The sequence below is a fragment of the Solanum verrucosum genome, unplaced genomic scaffold (assembly GCF_900185275.1).
Source record: "Solanum verrucosum unplaced genomic scaffold, falcon-dt-bn FXZP01000248.1, whole genome shotgun sequence".
In the NCBI taxonomy this organism is placed as follows: domain Eukaryota; kingdom Viridiplantae; phylum Streptophyta; class Magnoliopsida; order Solanales; family Solanaceae; genus Solanum; species Solanum verrucosum.
In genome coordinates, this window is record NW_026020475.1 from 418285 (window position 1) to 431058 (window position 12774).

Consider the following 12774-nt stretch of genomic DNA (forward strand, 5'->3'; position numbering starts at 1 on the left):
AGAATGCATTTTTTACATTAAATTGTCGCAATGACCAATTTCTATTTGCCGCAGCTGATATAAGGATATGAATAATATTAAGTTTAGCCACTGGTGCAAATGTTTCCTGATAGTCCACTCCATATTTTTGTTTGTATCCTTTTTCTACCTGCCTCGCCTTATACCTATCAATACTTCCATCTGCTTTAAGCTTTACAATATACACCCATTTACACCTGACAATCCTCTTTCCTTTGGTTAAGAGAACCAATTTCCAAGTTCAATTTCTCTGTGAGGCCTCCATTTCTTCATTCATCGCTTTCCTCCATTGTGATTCTGCTAATAATTCCTTCACACCACTAGGAATAGACACTTTGGATAATTGATTAACAGTTAGAGCATATGAGGTTGATAATATTTTGGTAGAGGTATAATTGCTAATATGATATTTTGAATTGGCATTAAGATTTGATTCATATTGTATTCTCAGTATACCTTTAGTTTTTCTGATTGAATAACGGGAAGTAGGAGGATGAGAATCATTAGACATAGTTTCAAGTTCATTTGAAGAGTAATTAAGAGTTTCTTGAGGTATATGATCAAGTAGAACATTCTAAGAGGACTCGTTGGTTAATAAAGTGATTGTTGTACTTTCTGAAATAATTCCTTCATTGTCTTCATTTGCGACTCCCTTACTTTTATTGCCTTCTTCCCCGATTCCTTCATTGTCTTCATGTGTGGCAATGTCTATAGCTTGTTCCGAGATATTCCTATGTGCATTTAATCTTTCCTTGTAAGCTTCTAATTCCAAGAACTCAGTTACTCCCCCTAAATTAAAGCTCTAGTCATCCTAGACTCTTCTATGTCATTCTCCCCCTAAGAGATGAGGGTGTCACTCCACCTTTATAATATGGTTCTGACTCACGGAAAGATGTATTAAGAGTAGCATATTGTTTCTTATTTTGTGGGTCGTAAACCGGTATCCTTTTTGAAATTCTGAATAGCCAACAAACACACACCGTCTTGCACACGGATCCAATTATGTTATTGGTAGAAATCAATTTAATTATATTTTTATTAATATATTTTTAAATTCTAACAAACTTAATAACTTAATAATTTTTCTATTTTATCCTTTGTAAATAATTGATATAGGAGACTTTTTATGATTTTGCTAAGAACTAACGGAATTATGGTGCAAATCATTAAAAATGATAGGATTAGGTGTAAATCATAAAAGAACACATACATTAGGGGTGCAAATCTCAAATACTCCTATATTTAATAAGTCCGTGTCTATAATCCTAGCAGTGGGATAGCCGAATCTGCACCATATTCCTAGGAAAGTTAATATGGTTGCGAATATACTGGGAGACTATAGACAAAAGTTTCTAAGATATGATCTTGAAATTTAACAAATCTTATGTTTTTGAAGATCTCCCTCTATTTTTTTACTACTACTCTCAATAAAGATGCTTGTGAAATTGTTTATCATACATCAGTTCTTATTTGTATGTCTTCGAACAAACCTTATTAAATTAATAAAGCATCCCATTTGCAAGCAGTTTTTTTTTTTTTTGTCAATTTAATCCTAGATCACATGCTTTTTGCTTCATTTCACTCCAAAATACCTACTGCATATAAAAATACCCCCTTAAGCTCAAAACATTATGATTCAGGCAAGGAACATCAATAAAGTATTAAAATGCAAGGTCAATAACATTTAAATACAATTATTTTTAACTAAATACGGTCCCCAACTCCTATAAATTTTGGGTCTTAGACAGCCATATATTGAGAACATGGCCCCAAACGCCTTTTAATACTTTATTGATCGATGAAATCTACAATAAAGTAGACATTTCAAAAAATTATTTAAACATAGTCCGAAACGTATCATATTATTTAAATGCATTTTGAAATACCTAAGGTTCCATCAATCATTGCTGGGGCTTTTAAATTAATTTTATTTATACTTTTTAATTTATTTTTTTTAAAAAGTTTCTTTTTATATTTAGCAATTATTTAAAGAAATGAAAATTTCCATTTTGCTTTCCCAGCTGTGATAGATATTTAAATTTATATAAAAGTGAACAAGTAGATATACACATGTCCTATTTGGCGTGTTACGTGGCTAGTAGTGGATCCATGGTTATCATTAAGAGGTGTCAATGGTTGTAGTAAAAAATATAATTATGAGGCTATAGGGATAGAACACACGACCTCAAGAAATTTTGACAACAACTTAACTACTATACTAAACTTTTAATTAGTGTCAAGAGGTGTCAATATATACTTGTATAAATATTTATTAAACCAAAATTTGACCTCTATTTACAATGTAATTTTCCGACAAAGGGGTGTCGCTTGACACCCCTTACCCAAGGGTGGGTCCGACCCTATTAACGTGGCAATTTATGTCCTCCACGACATCCTACGTATATTATGTCACATAAAACATGTGTGTTTACTTGCTCAATTTTATTAAAAATATAAAAGACATATTTACATCTAATGCCTTGGACATATTTCAATCATGCTAGTGGGGTGTGTGGCCAATTTTAAAAGGCGAAGGTAATGGCCAATAGGTAAATGACAATAACTTGTCCTTGTTTTCTAACCACTTTGATACAACCTATAACCACTACATAGAGAGAGAGAGGGGGGAAAAGAAAGAAGAGATGAATAGAGGGGATATGGAAGAAGTGATGAAGGAGAAAGGAAAGGTATGTGTAACGGGAGGAAGTGGTTATCTTGGATCATGGATGGTTATGAGACTTCTTCAACTTGGTTATTATGTTAACACAACTATTAGATCTCATCCAGGTAATTTGTTACTCCTATAATCCTACTTGAAATTTTTCGTGTCGATTGACATGATGATTTTGATCCTTTTAATTATTGGCGCTTAAGTTTGCATTTCTTTACTTGTTTTCTATGTATGCAATTTTTAAATTCTTTAATGGAATAACTTCTAGACGTTCTGCCATTTCTATTTTGTGATGGCATGATGTCAAGGCGGAACTTATTAGTAAGTTCTTAAAGTTGATATTAACTTTTATCTGGATACACCTTAAGTAGGTTTTGATTATTTTAAACACTTTGAATAGAGTTCTAATGTGTTATTTTGACATTTTTGCTTACTTGACATATTGTGTATATTGCACTCATTTTTAGTGCGCGGGGAATATTTTTTGTATAATTTTATTTCCCCCCTCTTCCCCTTCTTCCTATCACTTTTATCTCTATCACCTACTCCACCTTCCATTATGAAATTTTTTTGATGAAAAATCTTATAAAATATGAAATGAACAAAATAAAAAATAAAAACCATCACACTAATTTTGGAAAACTTTATAAAAACATGAAAAATTGATAGAAGAACAAATGGGGACTTCAAAAGAGGCAGTGCCGTGAAGAAAGGGAAAGATGGGGTGGGGTGTGAGGTAAGTTGGAGAGGGGTGAAAGACAAATACTCTATTCGTTTATCAATAATTGTTCATTATAGGCTTTAAGGATGTCTAATAATATTTGTCCATTTTATGAAATTAATTGATAATTTTACACTTAGTTCTTAATTTACCTTATTATTAATTATACTCATTTCCTTGTTATTTTTTTTCAAGATTGTATTTATTACACCAATATTCATTCTTTTCTTCTTTCTTTTTTTTTTTGGTTGGGGCGATGGCCTCATGGATTTTCTCATTTGTGTGATCATTTGGTTTCATTATGATTAATTGTAATTTCTTAAAAATATTTTGAAATCATTAGTATTTTTCACTTGCAGTATACTTTGAGTGTAATTTTTAAATAGGTAAATTATTGTAGGATTAGGAAAATAGTAGAATTTTTTTGAAAGGTTGAAAGGTGTATAACACTGTCTTAAATAATATTTTATTAATAAAAGTTTATCTTTATAAATCAACAAGCTTATCTAATATAAAGTCAGAGCAAAAGCAACAAAAAATAAATGATAAGAAAACCAACCCAATAAAATATTAGGAGAAATGTTTTTTGTTGGTATGTCTCCACCATCTAATGAAAGAACTTGACAATATATAAAGAGATAATGCATAAGCACCCTTAAATTATTATTAAAATTTTAGCAATATATCTAAATTTAAACGTGACAGAGAAAGTGTGCACACTCTCTTAAAGGTAAGTGAAGCTAACGCAAAAATTGGACACATTTTTTTTTTTAATTGGTCTATTTACATTTAGTTAGTACATATAGTTATTGACATTAAAATTTATAATATTTGATTATATTTATTTCTTTCTTTGTAAAAGACTATTTTAATTTCTTTCTCATTTTAAACTTCTTAATTTTTTATCTTTCATTAATTTCTTATCATTTCACTTTTAATTATTTTAAAAAGATTATGTGTATTAAAAAGTGTCCTTTAATTTTTAATGTTTTAATTTTTTATGTTTTATTTGATTTTCTTCACTTATTTTGTTATCTGTTCGAAATAACTTATTTTAAATACACGACATTTGAAATTAAGTAAGAAAAAAGGAATAAATAAAATCAATAGAAAAAAAAATGAATGAAGGAAAAAAGTTTAAATACAAGGATTTTTTTTTAAAAATAATTTGTGTATTGATTTAATTTAAATACAAGATAAAGAAAATAAGAAGATTATTTTTCAAAAAAAATACACATGTGACTGGAGCGTGTTGTACAAATACAACCAACTTACATGGTTGAAGGTGCCATGTCAATATTAAAAGTGCACAAAAATATAGAAAAAATGAGCTCAAAGAGTTATAGGCATGTCACGACCCAGACCGTCGTGATTGGCACCCACACTAACTCTTCGATGAGAGAACCATTACTACAATCCAAACCAAGCAACTAATCTAAAACTAAGGCATTTAAGTTACGGAAGCAAGTTAAATACTAAGGAAAGAAATAGGGAGTTCCCATAAACTCCAACAAAAGTCTAACAATGAACTAAACAATGCGGAAAAAATAACCTAGAACCTGAAGGTCAATGTACCAAAACATCTAAAGTTCAACAAGTCTAAACAAGAAGGGATGCAACCCCCCAACTAATGTACTAATAACTAAAAGAAATGTCTAAGTCCGGAATATGGACGTAGACGGAAAGAGAACTCATGGCAGCTCGGAAGAATTGTCTCACCCTTGAATTCGAACGACAATCACTGATCTTCTAAGCGAGGTCTGTCAGTAGCCGCTTGAAGATATCTTGTACTCAACAAAAATAAGAGCAAGTGCAGTATCAGTACACAACCAAAGCATACTGGTAGGATCACACGGCTATCCCACTAAGTGTAACATAAGCAAGTCAATACAACATTATAAACATGCAAAATACCGAACATATACAATATCAATTATCACATGCTCAACAATATACACAATTATAACAAGTCATTGGTCCTCTCATGGAACCCAAACCCAAACATTTAGCATACCAGAACGTGGTACCCGATCTAATGTTTATGCCGAAACGTGGCAACCGATCCCATAATTATACCGAAACGTGGCAACCGATCCCAATTAGTTATGCCGGAACGTGGCAACCGATCCATTCAACACACCACAATCACAATCACAATCATAAGTATCTTCTCAAGTTCACATAACAAGTCATGATTCATGGTATTCATCATTCATCTATCTCATTTACAACAAGTGTGATCAATCATGCAACATTCTCATACATGCAAGTATCATAACGAAGCAAGAACAAACGTACATTATATAATCATAGAATCACAACCATCATCTACCTCGAAACAAGCTTGAAACCCTAAGAAACTTGATCCTTCCCTTTCCGGATTCGTTCCGCTTGTTCTTGGTCTACAAACAATCAATATAATACGGGAATCAATAAACAATCACTAATTACCCAAATTACTAACAATCCTATGAACCCTAGATCAAATCCATGGTCCTAATTATTCAAATTAGGGTTGTTCCCACCATAAAATCTAGATCAAAACCCTCCCCCATCGATATTTACCTATTCTATTATGTTCTACGGATGGAAAAACAGATTCGGGGAGTGAAAAGCTTACCTTTAGCCTCAAGAATGGTGGAAAACTGTTTAGAGTCGCCTGAGGTTCGTTCCTTAGCTCTAAAAATCAAAAAGTGCAGAATGAGGTCGTTTAGGGTTTATTTACGACCTTAAGTCGCGTCGAACCCGCCACAGCGGCCCCGTTAGAGCGACAAAAAGCACCGCCAAAGCGGCTTTCACGAAACAGTAAGCTATTTAAAGAATTCCAAAATCCTCATTTCACAACACACCTCTAACCCACGACACTCAAAAAATATTGTTCATGCTAAGATCGATTTCAGGAGTTCTACTCGCCCGAATTCAATTTTGTAATGTCGTATGGGTTCTTTAAAGAGTTGTCTAACTACTCATATAATCAAAATCATAAATAATTCACCTGATTGCTACCAGATTTTCCTACACCTTAATGACTCCGATTTTGTCCAAATCTGGACTAGGTTGGGAAAATCCAAATACTACGAAAAAGTTTTTCGGCTCCAAATTTTCCTCCGCTGGCATTTCTATAATGACGGGAGCGGATCGTTACAAGACCCTGATTAAGATAGGATGTCGCGAAAATTTCGGTCATATAGGAAGTAATTACGCATTATCCCATATAAAAATAAAAGACTCATTAATATAACAAATTGTGACAATATGCAATTGTCAGCCGATTAATGGCTCTAAGCCTCCAACAATACTATACACATTAACTATAAGGAGTCAAAATGTCTGTTACAAATCCAAAAGGTTATGTTAGGAATTGTATAAGAATAATGATCAATCAAGGTCTATACACCAAAGACTCATCAATATAATAAATCTAGACAAAAAAAAATTTGAGCTATCAAAATTATGGGATAAGATATGAGTATCTCCTAGACTATAACGATTATTCTAGAGACATACATTAACTAAACTAAGATCTTATTACCTTTGAACTCATTTGTTTTTGTAATTTTGTACACCTTTTGTCTTACATGGGACACTCCGTGACTCCACGTAGTTGAGACACGTAGAAGATGTTTGTATACCACCTAAGTCAAAAAGGTGTACAAAATTACAAAAAAGAATGAGTTCCAGGGTAATAAGACCTTAGTTTAGTTAAGTGTGTCTCTAAAATTTCGGTCATAGTTTAGCGGGCTACTTGTGTCTTATCCCATTATTTTTCCAACAATACCTTCACATAAATTGAAACAAAGTACGATTAATTTATGTCTTTGTTGTTCAATTAAAATTATATTATTTTTAACCTAACTTTCATTGATTGTAGATCGCAAGAAGGATGTTAGCTATCTCACAAATCTCCCAGGTGCACAAGAAAGGTTGAATATTTTTAATGCTGATCTACACAAACCACAAAGTTTCAATGCAGCAATTGAAGGTTGCATTGGTGTATTTCATGTTGCACATCCAATTGATTTTGAAAACAAAGAACCTGAAGAAACAATAACACAAAGAACAATTAATGGGGCAATAGGTATTTTACAGGAATGTCTCTCTTCAAAAACAGTTAAACGTGTTGTATACACTTCTAGTGCATCTACGGTTGTGGGTACTGGAAGTTCCAACGTCATAATCAATGAATGCTCATGGACAGATGTAGATATTATGAGAACATTGAAGCCTTTTGCAAGTTCTTACATAATTAGTAAGACATTGACAGAAAAAGCAGCTCTAGAATTTGCTGAAAAAAATGGTATCGATCTTGTGACTGTAATCCCAACTTGGATACATGGTACCTTTATTACTCCCCAAATTCCTGGCTCTGTTCATTCATCCATGGAAATGATTCTTGGTACGTCTTAAAATATCATAGATTTTCATTTTCTCAACATATATACGTTCGACTAAATCGTAGCTGAAAAAATTTGTGCAGGTCATCAAAATTTTAGTATGAGTTACCCTCCAATTGTACCTTTTGTACATGTAGATGATGTGACAAATGCTCACATTTTCCTTTTTGAAAATCCTAATGCAAAAGGGAGGTATATTTGCTCAGCTGTTGAAATAACAAGGGAAAAGCTAGCTGAGTTTCTTTTGACAAGATATCCTGAATTTCAAAAACAAATTACTGAGTAAGTACAAAATCTTGCCTTAACTTTAATTGGTTGATTGTTTTTATTTGTTTTTCCTTCTCAAACAAGGAGAGGAAAGTAGATAAGTGAAATATTAAGCAATTACTCTCTCTGTCACAATATTTATGTGACACATTTCTTTTATTTGAGAGTCAAATAGTTTAACATATGAACCATGATAGCTATTCCAAAATACAAGTTTCTTAATTTTGAGTAGCCTAATAGAAGATGAGATATTGCTTTTATAAGCTATGCAATGAATATTTCAGTTTCTTATAATAGTTTTGGCATTTGGGAAATCATGTTCTCTCTCGGTGTATTATTGTGACACTTGCTAATATGAATTTGGTCTGCACCATGTCTTTAATTTACAATGGAACCCAAGATCATCGGTCCAGATGACTATGCCATGTTGGTAGGTTATCTACCTATACAAACTCTTTGGGCTCTGTTAGGATAAAGGATTTTGGTGATATCAGGACCGACCCAACTACGAGATACCTCTAATTTTCAGAGGCGAACACGTAATCTTAGAAAACCTTGACGGAGTGTGGGAACAAAGCTTGGGATAAACTTTGACGACCACAGTTGCGGAAATTAATAGCCGTGAAAGTTGACAGCCACAAATGTGAAATTGGCAGCCACATTTGTGAAAGTTGGTAGTCAAATTTTGGTGGAGTTTGGCAGCCAAACTTTGTGGAAATTGGCTGCCACATTTGTGTCACTCATGATGTAATCAAAAGGTTCAATACTCTATAAGTAGAGTAGTAATTGAACATTTAAAGATACACCAAAATAGAGAAAGCAATAGAGAGTAGCGAGAATAATCCATAAGCTATTTCTTAGTTTGTGAGAAAATCGTGTGAAAGTAATATTATTGTGAGTTGTAAAAAATAAAAGAGTGTTTTTCTTATAAAAGTGTAGTAGTCTTTTGACACGTTGTTGCTCTCTTGCTATTGCTATTTAGTGTGGACATTATCCTGAGTGTGATTATCATTTTATCCAACAATGTGGTATCAGATCAATGTCAAATAATAGATTGTTGTCCTTTCAGTACCCCGTCTCACAAGAGAAAATTATGAAAAATGTGTCTACGAATGAAAGACATTCTTGACTCTCAAGATGTTTGAGATATTGTAGACAAATGGTATACAAAATCCATTAATAAGAAATCGTTGTCCTCGAATGAAAATGAGGTCTTGTAAAAGACAAGAAAGAAAGATCAATAGACCCTCACTCTCATCCATTAATGTTTGGATGATGACATATTTGAGAAGGTGGCTGATGCAACCACCTCAAAAGAAGTTTGAGATATTTTATAAAATTCTCTTCAAGGAGTTAATAAAGTAAAGAAGATAAAACATCAAACTCTAAGGCATGACTTTGTAGTTTTAAAAAAGAAAGAATTTGAATCTATTTTGAATTTCTATTCAAGATTGATGGTTGTGAATCAACTAAGAAGATACGTCGAGGAAGTAGATGATGTACGTGTGGTAGAAAAGATCCTTCGTTCTCTAACACCTAAATTTGATTATGTGGTGTGAGCTATTGAGGAGTATAAAGATTTAGACTCTATGAATGTATAACATTTGGAAGGTTCTCTACAAGCCCACAAAGAAAAGATGAAATGGAGAAAATAAGTGGCACTAGAGAAACTTTTTAAAACTCAAGCGTCCTTCAAAGGATTTGAAAGTGAGAAAAGTTACAAAGGAAATGGAAAATGGCGAGGCTGTGGCAGTCGTGGAGGCTGTGGAAGAGGAAGAAGTTACTTCAACAAATTTAACAATGAAGATAAAAATCACCAGTCATTCGGAGGTCGTGGCCATGGTCAACAGGGAGGTAGAGGACATGAAGGCTATCAAGGTACCAATGAAATGAGGTATGAAAAATCTAAAATTAAGTGTTATAACTGTCATAAAATTGGACATTACTCTTGAGAATGTCGTATTAATGTTGAAGAGAAAGTTAATCTTGTTGACAACAACAAAGACGAAGATGAGTCAACATTGTTATTGACACTCAAAGAAGAAGATAAAGATGATTACGGTTCATGGTATCTTGACAATGGAGCTAGCAGTCATATGTGTGGACACAAAGACAAATTTGCGGAGATAAAGATGATAGTAAGGAACATTTATGATAGACAAATTTGCGGAGATAAAGCTCTCAATAGATGTTCCTTACTATCATCTAAGAATAAAATTGTTTCAATTGTAATAATGACAGAAACACAGGAGTTTCAGAAATGTGTGGATGATCTCCAAGTGACTCCTATAAAAGCGAAGGAATGAAATTACACTTTTTGCAACAAATGAGTTCAAAATTATCCGAGTTTCTCTTAAAAATAGATTGGTCATTTGGAAATCTGTTGTGGCTTCAAACATATCTACAGGTTAAGGCTAAAACTTTTAAACCCTTTAAGCTATATTCAATAGTCATGACCCACCCTGCTTTACTACCTATATTGTATGAACAGAGAAGGTTAAAGGCACTAATGTTTCAATTATGAAAATAAACTCAAAAAATTAAAGTATACTCTTAAAGGTATGAACTTCAATATAGCTTCATATGCTCAGAAGCTGCAGATTGCTAGACAAAACTAAATGTCATTCAGACCTAAATAACAACCCTTCCACAAGAACAGACCTTGAAAACTGAAGAGAGGCGAATAAAGCTAGGCATCAACAAATGAAGCACGATCTAGATTGGATGATTTACCCAATTATCCATTTTAACCCTAACCTGACCCACTAAACCAGATGAATTCATACCAAATTAAAACCCCAAATCTATCTCTTTCTTTGATACAACATTCACTGAAATTTTCCTATCAAAATAACAATAATAAGATAAATAATTCTTCAATTGAAGCTAATAAATTCCATATAAAAATAATACTTCATTTATTTACCTAATCAAACAATAATACTACTTACTTAGATCACGAAAATTTAGAATTGATTTTACTAAGTTAGGACGACAATTTACGATGAATGAAGCGGTTGTTCAGAGGCGTTTTTGGTTGCTATTGTTCGCCTGAGCTTCGAGCTCAAGGTTGTTTAGTTCTTGGTGACTGATTCAATGGCGTGAGGGAGGAGAAAAAGGACTGACGGCTGCTGGTTGTTTTTTTCTCCGGCGTGGAGCTTTGCCGGAGATGGTAAAAGGAAAAGAAGAATAGTGGTGTTGGGTTCTTATTCGGCGGCTCTTTCTGGTTGGATTTGGTGATCTGGGCTTCATTTTGTGGTGGTTTACGGTGACTGGTTTGGTGTTGTATGGTGGTGAAAGAGGTCGGAAAAAAGAGGGGTTTGATGATTTCCGGCGTGGAGGAGGAAATGGAGAAAAAGGGGAGGCTACAGAAATGAAGATGAACAAAATGGGCTATATTATTAAGTGGATCGAGTCGGGTTAAAATTGGGTAATTTAAGTAAAATTGAGTAATTCTAAGTCAATTTGGACTTTCCATCCAATTGAGGAGCACAAATGATGAAATTAGTGACAACAGAGGTAAAAATAACTTTATTTTAATGATAAGGGCATATATAGTCGACCAATAAAATAAAGTTGAGAGGTATTTTGACCTTTTATATATATATATATATATATATATATATATAAATGAAAGTTGTAAACATTTACAATGGAGGGAAATAATTAATGCGTTGTTATTTATTTGCAGGTACACATGGACAAGTACAAAAGACCTTAAAGGGTCTAGCATTTCATCAAAAAGACTTTTGGAGACTGGATTCAAGTACAAGTATGGCCTTGAGGAAATGTTTGATGGAGCAATTGAATGTTGCAAACAAAGAGACATACTCTAATCCCTTTACATCAAGTAAACCTAAGAAGCTTCATTTTATATGAAGTGGATAAGTGTGACGATCCATTTGCTCATCTTGCATAGAGTCCCAAGTCCTGCCTCCATTAAGAACATTTCTTGGCTAAAGCGTAAAACTGAAGAAATAAAGTTCATATTTCTGTCTTTTAATTATATGTATGTATATATGTTGGAATTCTACCCTTATGAATTCTATAAAGGAACACATAATGACTAATCGTTCTTATTTATTTGAAGCTTAACAATAAATAATTTTGTATAACAACTTGCTCAGCACTGTGTATTATTTATAAAACTTCAAATAATACAACGATTACAAAGCTATGTAACCTAAGGAATTATAAAGTCTAATTCCTAACTACCCAAGACAAAAACCCCAGGTTTAAGTCTTCTATCGTTCTTCAAGTTATTCAACTTGTCAAACGAAACCTACTCACAAACACTTGATTGTATTCAAAAACTCTTGATTACAATCATACAATATTTCTCTCAACTCGCAGCACTTCCTAAAATAGAAATCAAAAACTCTCTCAAACTCTTGATCGTGTTTTGATATTTCTTTCAATGTCAGTGCACAAATCTTTCTGATGAAAATAATCCCCTATTTATAGATCAGAACTCTAGCAAGTCCTCGTTCGACTCAACTTTGTCTTTGCCTCTACAAAGCCTTGTTGAACTCAACTTGGACTCCTATTTTGTACTCAACTTCTTTCATATAAAACTTACGCATAGTAGTTATCCTACTTTTCGTAGTTTTCCTTAATTGATTAGGAAAAATATCCTTAACCGTGAACTCCGTCTTCTATACGTTTTTGACAAAGCACTTCTGTATCACATATGCACGACCTGT

At 33.0% G+C, this 12774-nt stretch overlaps 1 protein-coding gene across 1 annotated transcript; it reads left to right on the forward strand.

Annotated features, from left to right (window-relative positions):
• Positions 1-2639: 2639 nt before the first annotated feature.
• LOC125809102 (vestitone reductase-like) lies at positions 2640-11981 on the forward strand. Its single transcript, XM_049488746.1, has 4 exons — positions 2640-2805; positions 7282-7806; positions 7888-8086; positions 11763-11981. Exons 1-4 carry the CDS (start codon positions 2661-2663, stop codon positions 11905-11907), a joined length of 1014 nt encoding a protein of 337 aa, XP_049344703.1. The 5' UTR covers positions 2640-2660; the 3' UTR covers positions 11908-11981.
• The last annotated feature ends 793 nt before the right edge of the window (positions 11982-12774 follow it).

Bases quoted from the DNA above. Each gene is read 5' to 3' on its own strand.
- LOC125809102 (XM_049488746.1), top strand. From the start codon at position 2,661: ATGAATAGAGGGGATATGGAAGAAGTGATGAAGGAGAAAGGAAAGGTA. The intron at 7,807-7,887 runs GTACGTCTTAAA...AAATTTGTGCAG, and splicing joins ATCCATGGAAATGATTCTTG to GTCATCAAAATTTTAGTATG. The intron at 8,087-11,762 runs GTAAGTACAAAA...ATTTATTTGCAG, and splicing joins TTTCAAAAACAAATTACTGA to GTACACATGGACAAGTACAA.